The sequence below is a fragment of the Argopecten irradians genome, chromosome 8, assembly GCF_041381155.1.
Source record: "Argopecten irradians isolate NY chromosome 8, Ai_NY, whole genome shotgun sequence".
Taxonomy (NCBI): Eukaryota; Metazoa; Mollusca; class Bivalvia; order Pectinida; family Pectinidae; genus Argopecten; species Argopecten irradians.
In genome coordinates, this window is record NC_091141.1 from 35,330,100 (window position 1) to 35,349,586 (window position 19,487).

At 33.6% G+C, this 19,487-nt stretch overlaps 1 protein-coding gene across 2 annotated transcripts; it reads right to left on the reverse strand.

Annotated features, from left to right (window-relative positions):
• Positions 1-2,351: 2,351 nt before the first annotated feature.
• LOC138330224 (metal cation symporter ZIP14-like) lies at positions 2,352-15,376 on the reverse strand. Of its 2 annotated transcripts, XM_069277687.1 has the most exons (10): positions 15,180-15,376; positions 14,507-14,601; positions 13,765-14,022; positions 13,226-13,403; positions 12,190-12,359; positions 10,708-10,842; positions 9,812-10,018; positions 8,974-9,166; positions 7,503-7,690; positions 2,352-7,019 (listed from the first exon to the last, which is right to left on the reverse strand). In XM_069277687.1, the coding sequence occupies exons 3-10, from the start codon at positions 14,011-14,013 to the stop codon at positions 6,864-6,866; spliced, it is 1,476 nt and encodes a 491-aa protein (XP_069133788.1). In that variant the 5' UTR covers positions 14,014-14,022; positions 14,507-14,601; positions 15,180-15,376; the 3' UTR covers positions 2,352-6,863. The 2 variants fall into 2 exon arrangements, with proteins under 2 accessions (XP_069133788.1, XP_069133789.1); XM_069277688.1 differs by lacking the exon at positions 14,507-14,601 and having other exon boundaries at positions 15,180-15,300.
• Positions 15,377-19,487: the final 4,111 nt, after the last annotated feature.

The window sequence follows — 19,487 nt, forward strand, 5'->3', positions numbered from 1 at the left end:
TTGAATAAACAATCACAGAATGTCTGAAACAATGTATATCATATCTGAAAACATACTCCCACACAAATGAATCCTTTCATAATCTCATACCAACTTACTTTAGTATTTCGTATTCAAATAAAACGTTCTAAATAATATTTTGAAATAAAAACATGTTAGATATGACCAAAAACCCACATGCAGGTTTCTTGGTATAACTAAAACTATTCAGATCTCCTTCTTTTCTTGAAATATGACTAGTGCTTGTAACAAAAATGCACTTTGCTTTCAACCTGAGGATATGCATCCAAAGACGTTCATCATTTATAATACATATCAAATGCATCAAAGACACAAAACGGAGCACCATGAAATTTAATACCGATTCGTATTACGATTGTCATTTGCTCTTCTCTATCAGATGAATCCTGTCATTCATTTAATCAGCCAAATATTCACCTCCTTCGATGAATTGAAAAACTTATCAATATAAGTATACACACAGAAAACTACAAAAATGACAATTTTTATCAGGCTTATACACTATTGCGTCAACCTCACATGAGGTCAATATGGTTTTCGTGAATGATACGAGAATGTATGATCAATGTACAATTTCGGGTGTTAAACACACTCATATTTACACGTAAATGAGATCACAGATGACTTTCATATTACATATATAACAAGAGGCCCAGAGGGCCTGTATCGCTCACCTGGTTTTTTGTTTGTAATTATCACAAGACTCTGACAATTAGAAAAATAAGCAAAATTGACTCCCAAAGTTTAATTTTGAATCACAACCATACAATGATGCTATTGATACCATACAAATATGCTATCCAATACATAGGTTCAGAGACAAAGTAATTTATATGAAAATAGTAGCCTAATTGACCTAATGACCTCGCATCTATTGCCGTCTAAGGCCCCGGGGGTCAGCCCTATCATTTGTACAATTTCAAATCCCAACCTTATAAGGATGCTACCATTGCACTATAAGTGCTCTTCCATTCTTAGTTGCAGAGAAGAAGTCATTTATATGGAAATAGCTAAATTGACCCCTTTTGACCCCACCCTTCAGGCCCCCGGGGGGTCAGCCCCATCATTTGCAAAATTTTGAATCCAAACCCTATAAGGATGTAACCATTGCATTATGAGCGTAATCCCATGTAAAGTTGCAGAGAAAAAGTCATATATATATGGAAATTGACCACTTTTGACCCCGCCCCTCAGGCCCCCGGGGGGTCAGCCCTATCATTTGCACAATTTTGAATCCCCACACTATAAGGATACTACCATTGAATTATGGGTGCTATACCATGCTTAGTTTTCAGAGAAGAAGTCGTTTAAATGGAAATAGCCAAATTGGCCACTTTCGACCCCGCCCCTCAGGCCCCCTGGGGGTCAGCCCCATCATTTGCACAATTTTGAATCCCCACCCTATAAAGATGCCACCATTGCATTATGAGTGCTATCCCATGCTTAGTTTCAGAGAAGAAGTCGTTTATATGGAAATAGCCAAATTGACCCCATTTGACCCCGCCCCTCAGGCCCCCGGGGGGTCAGCCCCATCATTTGTACAATTTTTAATCCCCACCCTATAAGGATGCTACCATTGCATTATGGGTGCTATCCCATGCTTGGTTTCAGAGAAGAAGTCGTTTATATGGAAATAGCCAAATTGACCCCTTTTGACCCCGCCCCTCAGGCCCCCGGGGGTTCAGCCACATCATTTGTACAATTTTTAATCCCCACCCTATAACGATACTACCATTGCATTATGAGTGCTATCTCATGCTTAGTTTCAGAGAAGAAGTTGTTTATATGGAAATAGCCAAATTGACCCCATTTGACCCCGCCCCTCAGGCCCCCGGGGGGTCAGCCCCATCATTTGTACAATTTTGAATCCCCACCCTATAAGGATGCTACCATTGCATTATGGATGCTATCCCATGCTTGGTTTCAGAGAAGAAGTCGTTTATATGGAAATAGCCAAATTGACCCCTTTTGGCCCCGCCCCTCAGGCCCCTGGGGGGTCAGCCCCATCATTTGTACAATTTTGAATCCCCACCCTATAAGGATGCTACCATTGCATTATTGGTGCTATCCCATGCTTGGTTTCAGAGAAGAAGTCGTTTATATGGAAATAGCCAAATTGACCCCTTTTGACCCCGCCCCTCAGGCCCCTGGGGGGGTCAGCCACATCATTTGTACAATTTTTCAGTTAGTAGCCCATAAGGATGCTACCAGTCAAATTTTGTTGAAATCCGACCAGCGGTTATGGAGAAGAAGTCGATTGTTGACGGACGGACGGACGGACGGACGACGGACGACGGACGACGGACGACGGACGACGGACGCCGGACTTTCATTATTACATATATAAAAATACATTCTTTAAATTACTCGTGCATAACCATTAATAGGACACCGCAGATAAACATATATTAATTAGTGAGAGTTTGAGAACAGTCTTGATATGGCAAGAAAAACTCCTAATACATGTACTATACACAATTCATTGTAACATGAATAAACTTACCATCTCATTTATAAGTTATTCTATACATATATCACATAAAAAAATCAAGTTTTTGGTCTTGTGTAAATAAACATGTCAAAATCTATAAAACTGTCATTATTGCAAAAGTGATACAATTGTTACATGGCAATCTAATTAAAATTCGATATTCATTATCTACTCCGTAGTTATGTGATAAAAGTATCTTCAATAACGTTATACTCTTCAACTCTCCTGAATTTTCATTTCAGCTTGCCACTGTTCGCAAAAAAAAATTAAAAACAACAAAAAAAACAAAAAAAAACTTCTATTCTTTTCATAAATCTCACATCAAATGAACACTCGCTTAAGATGCTATATAAATGTATGTGTCGAAATACACATGTAATAACAATATAACTTACCATTATACAATCTTAAACATAAAATTGCAGGGGAAAAGTCAGCAAAATCACCTCAAAGTTAGAATGTTAAAGTATATGAAGAGGTAATCCAAAATAATGAATCTCAAAACTCAAAATATAAATCTTTGCTGATTAAATAATGTTGTAATAAAGTAATATTGGTCAAGGTTAAATAAAATTTAAAGAAAAAGTATACTCAAATGCAATGAACTGTGCATTTGTTACAAAAATAAAATTAAAAATAATAAAATAAATAATGGAGATTCTTAATTCATTATTCCAAACGTAAAAAAAATAAATGCATCATCAAGCTTTGATTTCATAAGAATGACACCATAACACCATTTTAACCAGGTATTCAATTGAAGTATGAAAGTTTACAAAGTGTTATATCAATTTATTTTGTTTAATTCTTCGTTACAGCAGAAAAATATTCACTTAATGGTCATACTGAATTAAAAATGAGGTTTTAGTTGTTTTTAATTGTCCTTTCAACGTTTAACTTGACATTATTTAGCTTAACAGAATCCCTGCAGGAAATATTGAATATAACGTGGAGATTTTGTTAAGTTATTATTCTGTATTCACATTTTATAGAGTTATCAACGGGTATGTATCGATTGTGTCGTCATGTGTTTGTGGGTGTAACGTCATATTTTTCATAGAAAACAACAGGAGTTTCACTTACAAAATAATACCACCACAAAGAATAACTACTCGCAAGGGAGTTATGTGTAAAATGGAAAGACGGAATACCAATCATAAATATAAAATAAATGAATGGTTGATTGTTGATTGTTTTGACATTATATAGCTACCAACAGTAAAACAAGAGGCTAAAAGGTCATCCAAATATTCACTCTTTTGACCCCTGGATGTGTGCAAAGACCAATTTACATGTATGTAAGTATCACACATCTGTATGATATACATTTCAATATCCAGCATCTAAACCGAAGATCAGATAAAACCAATCTGACATATTGTTCAACTGATATCCATGTAATTCTCACAAGTATATGTCTAATATTCAAGTGCCATCTCATACGTGTAATTCTCACAAGGATATGACTAATATTCAAGTGCCATCTCATACGTGTAATTCTCACAAGGATATGACTAATATTCATGTGCCATCTCATACGTGTAATTCTCACAAGGATATGACTAATATTCAAGTGCCATCTCACACGTGTAATTCTCACAAGGATATGACTAATATTCTAGTGCCATCTCACACGTGTAATTCTCACAAGGATATGACTAATTTTCAAGTGCCATCTCAATATCCAAGTGCCATCTCATACAGATAATTCTCACCAATTATACATGTATGACTAACTGTATATTAGAACAGATCACATATATTAAATGTTAAAATACCTGTTTTCCTTATACATGGCACATTCAAATCATTCACACTATGAAGGGTGTATCATCAATTGGAAATTTACACTTATTACACTGTTTACCACGAACGTTTCCCCTTTACACGTAGATTGTAATTATGAAACTGAGTTGCAAAAAATAACAACGCTAAATATTTACACGTAAAAATCATGAAAATAAACATCCGCTAATATATCCAAGTCAACAGTATCTGAGTTGATATTGTTTAGTTATTTTTGTTATTATACATTGTAAGTCAATTAACCCGTTTCGATCCCTTTCTATGTAGACCCCAGGGTTATTCATAACTTTTCAATACAATTAATGACCACACAACCTTCAATTTACAAAAATATTTTTATAATCATGGAAATAAGATTGTTTGAAATATTTCATTCATCAGTTAATCTCTTCTTATGACTCTTGGGGTGTTAATCTGATCAAATATCGATCTCACTATTTCCAACGGGGAACAGGGGGTTGCGACTTATAACCCGGAACATACAATAACGGGACTATTTCACGTACCACGAGATACCTGATAATATTTGAGCGGGAACATTGTCTCTTGGTGATGGAATGACGTCAAAGATGATATTTAGATTACAAATCGCTACGTTCCACTGGAGATACTAGTACCGCACAAACATTGTCAAGTATCACGTGGTATATGAATTAATCTGATTGATTGACGTGATAAGGTCATAGAACAATGTTTCTGGAAAATTTCATTGAATCTATGATTAATGGTAGTTTAGATGAAGTTGAATATTAATGTTTATTGACTTAAAGGATAGAAAATACGAGCCGTATCATATAACAAGGGAGGGGGGGACAAAACGAAATTAGAATAGGTCATATAATAAAAACACAAAATAGTCCAAGAAAAGTAAAGCAAACAATATTTAAACAATTGAAGCATAAAAAAATAAAATTTTCAATCATGTAATTAATAATGCTAACATAAACAAAGTTTTCTCTCATGAAAAACCTTTTGGGGAATTAATCAATAATTTTTGTTAAGTGATGTAGATGAGCTGCTTTTTTGACAGACATTACAAGATGAGGTGCTAATCAAACTAATTAATTTGATTATTCTTATAGTTACATCTCAACATGTTTTTCATCATAACATTTTGAATCTCAATGTATTATCAAGTGTCACAAAACCGATACAGATTCTATGGGACATCGTAACAACTTCCAGATCTCAACAAAATAGTTCTACCGGTTAATTAAAAAATGGCATCATCTTTCATTTGGTGTCCATAATATATGTCACAATTCCAATATTGATTTGATTTGTACCTCTTTTTGATTGTGAACAAATTTACAAAATTTGAAATTAGGAAATGTATTCCTACACGTTAGAATAACGTCCAGGCAATAATGACATCAAATATGCTGGTTATAATACTTATATATATCTACATGCTCTATCGAAAAGTAAATATTCTTGATTAACTCAAAATCGGTAGCCCATTATAAAACTGAATTATCAGCACACTAAAGCATATTTGAATAAATGGTGAACAAATTATATACATTTGTACTTAAAATATGGTCTTTGAGTTATCAAATACGAATTCTGAATTAGCAAAGTTCGCCTGTAATTATTAAAGTAAATATTTCCAAGTTTATCAGTAATTTCATCGGCAATCAGATTTAAAAAAAATAATGTATCATGTAGGACTAGAACAGACCAGGCAGAATTGTGTTGCCCAAAAAATTCCGAAATGAAATGATAAGCAAAGCTACTTCAGGTAAATGGTTTGTCTAAAAATAAAACAGTTGCATATTGATAAAAAGCAAAGCTAGTTCAGAACATATGATATCATAAAATATTTAATCTAATTGTCTATATAGCCAATATTCCTATATGTGTGTTGCTACAAATAAGTAGTGAAATAGGCTCTGGGTTTCTATCTGTAATAAAAACTAAACCTATGAAAATACAATATTGCAAAATATATTAACAACAAAATGAATTAAACAAAGGCACATCAAGTAACAAAACTTACACCAACAAAAAATGCACATTGTATAATATACACCCACTTTGTAATACCTGGTTTGAATTTGTATCCACTTTCAAATTCTGTGTCAACATAAATAGCTTTCATTAACTGCATAAAATAAAAAATAATTACAGAGGAAATGTCAAAGACAAGTTATTCTATATTTGCATATTATCTGTCCATGCGGGTACGTACTGATTGTGACACCATACAATGTATGTTTGCGAGCGTAACGTCATACTCGTCTAAGAAAACGACATTATTTGTGCTCATAAAGAAAAGACGTCACAATCGATACCTACCGGCAAAATAATCATTCATTGGCCCCAATACACAGTTTAGACTTTACCATCAAACATAATGTTACAAAATATTATTTCATTTTATTGGCAAAGGTTAAGTCTAAGATCGTTTCCAGATCCTGCTCTCTGATTTCCTGAAGGCCTTTTTTAATTGAAACTGTTTTGAATCTTGTTTTGGTTAATCTTAATAATCAATATTAAAGACAACACTTCATTTTAGCTCCCACTTAACACAAGATTAATCTTTTCATTGTTCAAAATTGATCTCTCCGCCATACAAAGTCATTAAGAGTATGACAGCAAAACCTAGGATCAAGCCGAGATTCTGAAGTATAAATATCCGAGCGGTCCCTAAAATCCGTTTGTTCTCCTCATTCTCTGCCTCACTGTTCATCTCTGGCATCTACACAACAATAATAAAACAATTCTTAATAAATGATTTAAATAAAAAAAAAAATAAGATAGAATGTCAGTAACTGGATGATTGTCTACCAATTTTACTTTTATCAATCAAAGGTGTACACATTAATGTACCAAAAAATACAAATTTAGTTGATGTATGTAAAAACGTTGTGATGCATCATCATTATCATCATCATCATCATCATTATCATCAACACTGTCTTTAACATCATCACCACCTTAATTATCTTCATCATCACCAATTTCATCATCACAGTCAATGTTGTCACCATTGCCGTCGTCATAATTATCAACAGTTTCATCATCAGCATCAGCATCATCGACGTCGTCATCAGGAAATTAAGACAAAAGACAAAAACCTTTTCTAATAATCCAACATTAACATCCTTGAGTAACACAATCATTATGACGATCGCTGAAATCATTATTAACAAGAAACTTTAACACATTAACCACTACATACCATATCAACCAATGAGATATAGAGAAACATCCCGCCAGCAATGCCGAAGATCCAGTCGTGTGCCGAGGTGTTTTCTCCTAACAGTGTTCCCACAATCAAACCAAGGTAACACATACACGCAGAAAGAAAGTTGTACATCAAAGCCTTTTTCATACTCATTCCAGCATTGATTAAAATAGCAAAGTCACCTACAAGAAATGATCCAAAAAATTTTGAGTGATCTGTTATGTATAATTGAATGTATTTATAAAAGTGTCAAAAACATGCATTCATAACACAGCTAGCTAGCCTACATTATACATATTTGTTTTTTTCAAGTGAAATTTAGCATGAGGGCAAAAGTGAATTCAAAACATAAAATATATACATAATAAATCCCACAGTAATCAACATAATCGATCTGTATTTCCATAATCGATCAGTATTTATATAATTGATCTGTAATTCTATAATCGATCTGTATTTCTATAATCGATCAGTATTTATATAATTGATCTGTATTTCTATAATCGATCCGTATTTCTATAATCGATCTGTATTTCTATAATCGATCTGTGTTTCTATAATTGATCTGTATTTCTATAATCGATCTGTATTTCTATAATTGATCTGTATTTATATAATCGATCTGTGTTTCTATAATCGATCTGTATTTATATGATCGATCTGTATTTCTATAATCGATCTGTATTTCCATAAGCTCATTATTTTTTTTATTTCTTGCATCACTTTGAAGGACATATACAGTATACACCTGTACATGTGCAATGTCACCTGTCTCTGATCTGGAGCCCTAACTATTCCAGTCTAATGGTATGAATTTTACTAATTCACCCCTGAAAAATTCATAATGAGCTATTCCAGCTTTGAATTGGAAGAATTCAAATGTGTCTTCAGGGGTGAATCAGTTAGTTAAACTTATAAAAAATAAAATCTGTAGAATGTATATGTATCCTCCAAAAACCTGTCTTGCAAGTTCCAATGACATCTGGTTTGGACATCTTGTATACTTAATACAAAATTATTTTTCTTTCCATTAGAATGCAGATGTTTTTACAATATATGCAAAAGACTGTTGAAGCAAACTTTTTACTTTTACAATTATTTCAAAGGAACTGGAGTATATTCAGACCAGGATTTAGACATGATCGATGTTTAAGCCACTTCATTGAATGGAAAGTTTCCGTGACACCAGATTAATGAAAAAATTACAGTCAAAACTGCCTATGAAGATCAGCTAAGTAGGAGCAAAAACAAATTTAATGGTCTTTTTAGCAAGACGGTCACAGTTCAAATCCTGTTGAAATATGTCACTAAGGCAGATTTGACTTTTCTGTTGTAAATCTACACACAGGTAATTACTCTGTTACCTAATTCATGTGGAAGATTTCCACAGATGATGGCCAGAGATACATGTATATATAGTGATGCCATTGATGTAATACTATACACAGTCTCAAATAAAACTTACCTAGTTCGTGAGGAAGTTCTTCGCAGATGATGGCTAGTGATATACTGATGCCTGCTAGGATGCTCTCGGTAAAGGCAGCTCCAATGGACAGTCCGTCGATAAAGTTATGGATACCGTCACCAAATATAATCATCCACGCCACAGTAGCTACGGGACGATCTGTGTGAGCTACTGCACCATTCTGAGGTTTGATCTGAATCAAGAAATTAAATATCTCAATAAGTCCCAATGATAAACATAATATTTCATCAAGCAATTCAATATCTCAGTAAGTCCCAATACTAAACATTATATTTCATGAGCTGTTGCACAATTCTGAGGTTTGATCTCAATCAAGAAATTAATATCTCAACAAGTCCCAATAATAAACATAATGTTTCATGTAAATCTTAAGAAACTTGCAAAGTATATTGTATAGTTCCTTTTAACTCCATGAGGAGCCGCCTTGGGGTCACATATCCTGGGAAATAGGGGAGGGGACAGGGGATTGTCTAGTTAATTATCAATTAAGATACCCTCCTTCTCTACATTGACATAGAGCACATATCCTGGGAGATGGGGGGAGGGGAGGGGTGCTGGGGTCGTCTATCTAGTTATCAAATTAAGATACTTTACCTCCTCTACATTGACAGAGAAAAACCAGCACGGTCTACCTATCCTGGGATTCAACCGCATCCAGTGGGGGGGGGTGCTGGGTCGTCTTTCTAGTTATCAAATTAGGAGGGGCGGTTTATATTTTACCTCCTCTACATTGACAGAGAGCACATTATCCTGGGAGATGGGGGGAGGGGAGGCGTGCTGGGGTCGTCTTTCTAGTTATCAAATTAGGATATTTTACCTCCTCTACACTGACAGAGAGCACATTATCCTGGAAGCTATCATCGTTGATTGGAGTCTCACTGTTGGATGTTGGCAGAGTACTTGGTAAGTTTTTCGGGTCTTTATAGCGCTGCGTTGTTGTGATCGGCGTCTTTGATTTGATGGAAGAGTACATATCTTCATCAGCGTCTGCTTCATTTTCTTGGTATTTAATCTCCTGTCTTTTCTGAAACCATCAACAAATTGTGTATTATAGAAATATGTCCTTTACAGACACTAGTGCTATTTGAAGGTTTAATTCAGAAATAACAGTGGAGCATGTCGTTACTCACTTGGATAACTTTGATTCTGTGGCTGATGCATTAACAACCAGTGTTTCAATACACAATCTGATTAAAATACAGATCCTTATAACCACTCCGTTATATAGAGGATCTGAAAACATCCAATAAAGGGTCATGTTCAGATGACCTTGATACCATGTGTACTTCAGATCACTTTCATTTTCTACACATTGCTACGTCAATTAATACCGTCATTTCATCAGTTTTTGTAGAGTACTGAAATCTGTCAATAATTACAAAATACATTTTACATGGCATTAATAAATGAATAAATTGGATGGAGTTACCTCCCTTCAAACTATATTGTGTATTAGAATTTACAATTCTTATATCTGTTGTTTATCAAGAAAACATTAAAACAGATGTCTTTTTATCTTTTTTTTCCAAATCATTTTTACAATTGTGGAATGCAAATCAGTCTTTCTGGTATTGGAAAGGTCAAATTTTAATAAACTTTGTTACAACATTAATAAATGTCATATTGTGAGGTCAATGAATATTGAAAAGTTTTTGACATAAGTTTGTTTAAAGAAATCAGGACCAGGCTACCATTTAACAATAACAAACACACCTGTCGATATCCTAGGACCATCTTGAGGAAGCGTTCTATGAGGAAGAACAGGTAAATCCCACCGAGAACAGTCGTTGTTTTCCACACATAGTTCCAGCTGATTTCATGATCGTTGATGTACATCAGTCCTAGTGTCTGAGGAAAATATTTATCAAGTGATAAAATATTAGTGCTGTGTATTGCGAGGTAAGTGACGATACCATACATATCACGATACAGGGTTCACGATACGATATGTATCGCGATATTTTGATAGACACTTCAAATGTTGTGGTGTCGTTGTAAATTTGTTGTTAGGTTGGTTGCATTTCTGGAATATTTTAACTTTTCCATACACTCAACTGAACACAAGTTTTGTTCATTTCCCATGTTTTGTTACTAGATTTTATAGACAGAAACTTAAAATAATTCCAGCAAGCGGCCTTATAGGCCACAGGCGCTGACACAAGTTTAGTGTTTTGCTCCTTGTGGATTTCCGCCATTTTGTAACTAACAAACGTTGGCCAAGGGAGATAATCCAATGTTCAATTTTTATTTTTAAGTATCACGATACTAATAAATTGCACACGATGCATCGATGCACCACCAAACGATGCAAAACATTGAAGCATCGATGAATCTTTATACCTCTAGTCTATGAAACATCAAAAACAGAATAGTAAACAAATTCATTTTTGTCTGTATCTGCATGGATTGATACACCAATATACGAGTACCAAATCAGTATCTAACAGCATTAACACAACATCATCATATAACATTGCTATATATCCTTTAACAATTACAAACTTAGATGAACAAAAAGAAAAACTCCAGAATTAAGAACCAACGTCCTGCTATAAGTTCATGTGTGTTGTGGTTCATCTTCTGGTCATCAGGAGGATCCTAATGAATACAGAGCCCTCTTAAAAACATAGTATGATCATCGAAAAAGTAGGAGATGCAACTCCTGAGCCAGGTACTAAATGGTTTATTCTAGGTTCATCTGGTGCTGCTGGTTGCTGACATGTTTCGGCCTTAAAGGCAGGCCGTCATCAGGGCACAGCTTACATGGTGTACAAATAGTACAGTATGACAATAGAGGTCATGTGATAACATGGACTTACAAACTTAATTATTCTCATTAAATATTCCTTTGAAATTTTGAGGTTTACCATTATTATCTCTTTAATAATTTCATTGAATTCCTCTTTAAAACACAAAACCAATACTGTATATCCTGAAATATTCATACCTTCATTCGCATTTTGAAGCTTTGATATCATTTATGGATAGCAATTTTTATGGCTAGTCGATTGAGCGATAGTGAAAATTACAAAAAAAAAAAAAAATTTATTGTTTTAATATTTGTGATTTCACAGCAACCATGAATACAACAAAAAATTTTATCTACACAACAAAATTTTCATGTCATACTGTATAAGAAGACCATTTGCTGTCAGACATGTGAATGTATTACCAATCAAATATTGATAATTTTACCTCTGGTATAAGTACGAGGAGTCCATTGGCTGCCAGACAGCCGACTGCCAGACCAATCATAAAGATCAACATCTGCTTATAAACAGACTTCTTCATAAACGGTAGAACCATAGCCCCAGCAAGGGAACAGATATTGATGATTGTCACAAATAGAAATCCATAGCCCCAAGCTGAAATGTACAAAAAAATGTCAATAAATAAATAAAAACAATTTCATATGAACATGTTACAGATATTAGTGCTCTTGTTGGCACAGATAAATAAAAATAAAACTTGATCTTAAACTTAACTCTTGAAAGGAAATGTAAAGCAATACTTGCAAAATCAATGTATTATATGCAATCCCAAGAAATCTCATCCCCAATACTCCTGGGGTTCCAATCACTCAACATCCCTGGACTATCTCATAATAGCAAAATTGAAGACCCTGGGTCTATCAGATGATCCAAGGGTGTAGAGATTGTAAGTGATAGGAACCCCTGGAGTATCGGAGATGAGGAAACTAAACAATATGAATTTTACTTTAGTTTTTTGGTACATGAAGTAACCTTTCAAAATCGGAACAGATGCCTGGATGAGTCCTGAACTTACGATTTTCCTGTGGGACTCACCAAGATTTGGAGAACCCACTATGTTTCCTTGTACGGTACAAAATTTGAAAGTTAAGTGTTCTGGACTCGCCTTAAAAATCCTACATAAATTGCTTATTAGAAAGTTGTGTTTGTACCTAAAGCTTAGCTTTATAAAACTAAAATTTTTGTATTGAAGGATCTGTGCTCACTCTATGGATAGCATTTTAGGCATTTTCCTAATAGAAGACACTTATTGCTAAGCCCTTTTTTTGGCTGAAGAAAGAAAATAAATTTGTAGGTTCATTTGTTTTTTTTTTTCATTTTAAATACCTGAGCTATCAAATCCATATGATTCAAGATGGAATTAAAGTTCCTAAACATTTGTCATTCCAATTGTTACGCTTTCTTTATCTAGAGTTACCAGAGAATATTTTTGTTTTTGTCTCAAGCGTTCTAAAACTGACCTTTTCCCATAGGGGGCCTGTGTCTCCTTTCTGAATTCTCTTTCTGAGACATGGTATGACAGGACTTAGCCCTGATGATGTCAGACAGAAAGGAAGATAACTGTTGCATATCATCTTGTGAGAGTGTGGAAGTGACGTTCAAGCCATGGAGTTGTAGGATGTCTTGGAATGTCAGGCACTTATCAAAATAAAAACATAAAATGAAATACAAAAATATGATATTTAAATAAAAAATTCTATAATAGACAAAATCATAAGTTATATTCTATATTTGCCTATTTGAGAGATGTTTTGCTGGGTAGGTAATGATTATAAACTTCATGAATTTGCCAGCACAGGATACAATTTAATATTTTACCTTTTGTAATATTTAAAGCAAACAGATACCAATGGGATTGTCTCCCTTGACACTGATCAGTGAACAGTACAATCAAATGTTTTAACTCAAAACCTTGTGAACTGTTTTAAAAGTAAAAAGATTTCTTCGTAAATTATCTCCCTGACAATAATTGGAGAGCTAGGACAATAAAATATTTTACCTTGTTAAATAAACAGTTTGTGGTGTTATTTCCCTGACACTGGTCAGAGATATTCCCAGGACCAATAAGTATCCACTCAGACACAGTTTGATAAACATCAATGGCTGTCAATCCACCTTGTTTTTTCTGTGCTTCATTTTCCAGCTCGGTGAAAATGTTTGAAATGTTTGTCTCGCATTCTGCTGTCTGTCCCAGATGAATGTTGGCAAGGAACACAACCAGCCATAATGTTATTTCTGCTTTAATCATTATGTCCTCCTGTAATTTTAAACAATGATTTACAAATATTATGATATATCTATTAAAATAATGGAGCAAATTACAAGTAAGAGCCACTCAAAAGTAAATTAAATGACACCAACATATATGTACATGTATAGAAAGTTTACTGATAAAATCAGATGAAATGACACATGGTACATGTATATGCATTGCCAATATGTGCAAAAACTAACAAGGTCAATTTGGAAAAAAAAAAACCACACATACACAAGAGAAATTTGATAATCTCTTTAAACCAGACAATGTACACTAAAAGTCTGTTTATATCATGATCATTATATTATGTAGCTTGTAATTAATCAACTAACTAAAATATCTACATGTAGTTGAAATTGAAATCAAATGATATTTACTACGTCATTTTCTGCAGGAAAATGCAATTTGTTTCAAATGAAAAGAAAAATGAGGCATGCGCTTGTGTAGAAGAACTAACAGAAAAATAAAAATTACTATTACATACTTTAACTACTTGGAATCGAACCTGCAAGTCTCTGGCGAAATCCACCAAAGTAAGAGTTGAGTAACGACTGAGGGAAAGGAGATATGCTCCGCCACCTGTATGAGATATACAGATACCAAATTTACTATTTAACACTCACAAGCTACAATGATCTGCCCCTTTTACACTTGTACTGTATATGTTAAATTATCACACAGTTGTCATAAATCATGACCAATGAATTACTCCCTGTCATAATAAACCTGTCATATCATTTGTTACAACCTGATCACAAGAGGAGATCTAGACTGACAAGGGACTATTTAGCTGAAGGGCATATAGAGTAATGTAGCCATGGGCGCATGACGGTCAAATAGATTATTCACCATCTGAATTAGCCACATGTTTTCACAATTTTGCATGTGCTGATTGTGCTCTGATCAAAATGACATTTAAACAGTACAGTAATTTATGAAGGTATCACAAATATAAACTAATTTAATGTTTGATTTTTTTAATCGACTTTAATTTATGACACTGTCCACAGTAGCACACGCTCACGGGATTGAAAAGTAGGTCCCACACGTGCACGGCGTGTTCATTTTACAGTGCTTTACATTTTATGTTCTCGTTAAATGATGAACTGATATCACTAATTAGATCAAAGTAATAATGTAGAATAATGCTTGCTCACCTGTAAGACGGACGAGTATTATTTTGGCGATTTCTTCTGCTCTGTGGACAGGTACGAAGAAGGACACCTTCAATATTCACAGACGACAAATCTAGAAACTATGACACCGGAACCGGAAGTGATAACACGTTGATGTTCACACTAAAATACGAAATGGGATCCGGAAAGAATCATTAACGTAACGATCGCAGGTTTTTACAGTAGTGTAGATTTCTAGTAATAATTAAATATCACGAAATGGAAAGTGAATGTAATTTATTTTCAAGAATAAAAAATGAAATTATGAAATTAAATACTAAAATCATTTCAGCACACATGTTGGTAAAATAATGTTTATCGTTCCGTGATCCGGTCTCCGTTTCATGATTCAACTTCTTTAATATAATAAATAATTCCGCTTTCCGTTTCTATAGCTACTTTCGGTTTTACTTGGCGGTATATATAAGTGACGGTACACACGTGTACGTTACTGTACGTAATGTTATGTATTAAGCAAATGTTTTGTGTATATTTCTGACCATGAACAACTTCCTTTCTTCTTTCTTTTTTGTTTTTTTTATTTTTTTAATTATGCTCTATATGGGCGATTGAACATCTTTAGAGATAAAAGATCATTAATAAATTAATTTATATATTTCTTAATTACAAGTGAAAAAATATGAAATAAAAATAAAGACAAAATAAGTGACCAACATTACCCCAAATATCTACATTGTGTTTACATACATTTTGTAAATTGTACCATGGTATCATTTTTTTCATACTTGAATCATATATTAAAGCGCCTTTGATATTTTATTCACCACTCAAAAGTTACCAAGATTTTGAGAATGGAGATACTTTTAATCCATAGATTTTTATTTAAAGCACGCATAGGTACAGTGTATGTAGACTGAATTATGCCATCTTCACCTTCTCGCGTTAAAAAAAACGAGTAAAAGCGAAAATTTAACATTGTTTTTATTTTCGTGGTTTTTTTTTTCAATACGAAAAGCCTAAAAAGGCACCATTATACACATATACAGTGCAGTGAAAACCTACAATTTATACGCCGGTCAGACCATGAATTTGTGGTATACAGTTTCATTTCAGTTATACATCTAAACAAAGTAGGCCTATTACATTAAAAAATAAGAAACAAGAATTTACAGTCCGTAAATACTATGTTGTTTACGAGACATCGTACATAATTATCTGTCCATTTGAATGTTTGCAATAGATTACAGAAGAAGACAAAAAACATGTCAAATTTCCACCCAGTTATATGGCACAAATAACTTTAAAATATCCATACAACCCTTTGGAATCGTTCTCCTTTCTTGTGCACGCGTTTCTCTCGTGTCGTCTCAACATCGAAAAAAATCTACAAGTATGTCATACTTTAAGTTTTGAAATAGATATACATATACTACATGTAAACACTACCAACAGTATATGTAGCTGTTGAAGTTATGAGGAGGAGAAGAAATGTTGAGGTGTGGTGGGCTGGGGTGTTGTTAGAATTTGTCTTTTTTTTTATTTGAATTTTTTTTTTTTTTATTTTCCATATATTATGGTACAGAGACCCGTTACAAAAGACATCATTTTCTCATTCACTTTCACAGTTGTAAGAAGTACTAGTTTGTTTAACCTGTTTTGGACGCTAAAAAAAATCAATTGCCTTGCATGTTGGATATGAGTTACAAAAAAATAATATTGTATGTATAAATGTCCAAAAAATCGTTTTTCTTTGTTCAGTATAGAACTTGCATGTAAAATCAGAACCGATGGACGTCAAAAATGGGAGTGTCACAGTTGCAGTGCTGGTCTGTAATTTTATCAAAGTTCTCTTTTTAAAATTAATGAATTGCCACGGTTACTCAAACGTGCGAAAGTCGAATAGTATCAAGTAGAAAATTACATTCTTAAAAAAACTTTTTTTTCTCACAATTACGAGAAAGGGCATATAGAGTAATGTAGCCATGGGCGCATGACGGTCAAATAGATTATTCACCATCTGAATTAGCCACATGTTTTCACAATTTTGCATGTGCTGATTGTGCTCTGATCAAAATGACATTTAAACAGTACAGTAATTTATGAAGGTATCACAAATATAAACTAATTTAATGTTTGATTTTTTAATCGACTTTAATTTATGACACTGTCCACAGTAGCACACGCTCACGGGGTTGAAAAGTATTGTCCCACACGTGCACGGCGTGTTCATTTTACAGTGCTTTACATTTTCTGTTCTCGTTAAATGATGAACTGAGATCACTAATTAGATCAAAGTAATAATGTAAAATAATGCTTGCTCACCTGTAAGACGGACGAGTATTATTTTGGCGATTTCTTCTGCTCTGTGGACAGGTACGAAGAAGGACACCTTCAATATTCACAGACGACAAATCTAGAAACTATGACACCGGAACCGGAAGTGATAACACGTTGATGTTCACACTAAAATACGAAATGGGATCCGGAAAGAATCATTAACGTAACGATCGCAGGTTTTTACAGTAGTGTAGATTTCTAGTAATAATTAAATATCACGAAATGGAAAGTGAATGTAATTTATTTTCAAGAATAAAAAATGAAATTATGAAATTAAATACTAAAATCATTTCAGCACACATGTTGGTAAAATAATGTTTATCGTTCCGTGATCCGTTCTCCGTTTCATGATTCAACTTCTTGAATATAATAAATAATTCCGCTTTCCGTTTCTATAGCTACTTTCGGTTTTACTTGCAATTGGCGGTATATATAAGTGACGGTACACACGTGTACGTTACTGTACGTAATGTTAAGCATTAAGCAAATGTTTTGTGTATATTTCTGACCATGAACAACTTCCTTTCTTCTTTCTTTTTTTTTTTTTTTTTTTTAATTATGCTCTATATGGGCGATTGAACATCTTTAGAGATAAAAGATCATTAATAAATTAATTTATATATTTCTTAATTACAAGTGAAAAATATGAAATAAAATAAAGACAAAATAAGTGACAACATTACCCCAAATATCTACATTGTGTTACATAAATTTTGTAAATTTTACCATTATATCATTTTTTTCATACTTGAATCATATATTAAAGCGCCTTTGATATTTTATTCACCACCAAAAGTTACCAAGATTTTGAGAATTGAGATACTTGCAATGCATAGATTTTTTATTTAAAGCACGCATAGGTACAGTGTACGTAGACTGAATTGTGCCATCTTCACCTTCTCGCGTTAAAAAAAACGAGTAAAAGCGAAAATTTAACATTGTTTTTATTTTCGTTTTTTTTTTTTTTTTTGTTTTTTTTTTTTTTTCAATACGAAAAGCCTAAAAAGGCACCATTATACACATATACAGTGCAGTGAAAACCTACATTTATACGCCGGTCAGACCATGAATTTGTGGTATACAGTTTCATTTCAGTTATACATGTAAACAAAGTAGGCCTATTACATTAAAAAACAGGAAACAAGAATTTACAGTCCGTAAATACTATGTTGTTTACGAGACATCGTACATAATTATCTGTCCATTTGAATGTTTGCAATAGATAACAGAAGAAGAAAAAACATGTCAAATTTCCACCCAGTTATATGGCACAAATAACTTTAAAATATCCATACAACCCTTTGGAATCTTTCTCCTTTCTTGTGCACGCGTTTCTCTCGTGTCGTCTCAACATCGAAAAAAATCTACAAGTATGTCATACTTTAAGTTTTGAAATAGATGTACATATACTACATGTAAACACTACCAACAGTATATGTAGCTCTTGAAGTTATGAGGAGGAAAAGAAATGTTGAGGTGCGGTGGGCTGGGGTGCGGTGGGCTGGGGTGTTGTTAGAATTTGTCTTTTTTTTATTTGAAAACATTTTTTATTTTTATTTTCCATATATTATGGTACAGAGACCCGTTACAAAAGACATCATTTTCTCATTCACTTTCACAGTTGTAAGAAGTACTAGTTTGTTAACCTGTTTTGGACGCAAAAAAAATCAATTGCCTTGCATGTTGGATATGAGTTACAAAGAAAATAACATTGTATGTATAAATGTCCAAAAAATCGTTTTTCTGTGTTCAGTATAGAACTTGCATGTAAAATCAGAACCGATGGACGTCAAAAATGGGAGTGTCACAGTTGCAGTGCTGGTCTGTAATTTAATCAAAGTTCTCTTTTTAAAATTAATGAATTGCCACGGTTACTCAAACGTGCGAAAGTCGAATAGTATCAAGTAGAAAATTACATTCTTAAAAAAACTTGTTTTTCTCACAATTACGAGAAAATTATATTGTTGTTTCCAGTTTTCTTTCGGCTTTATA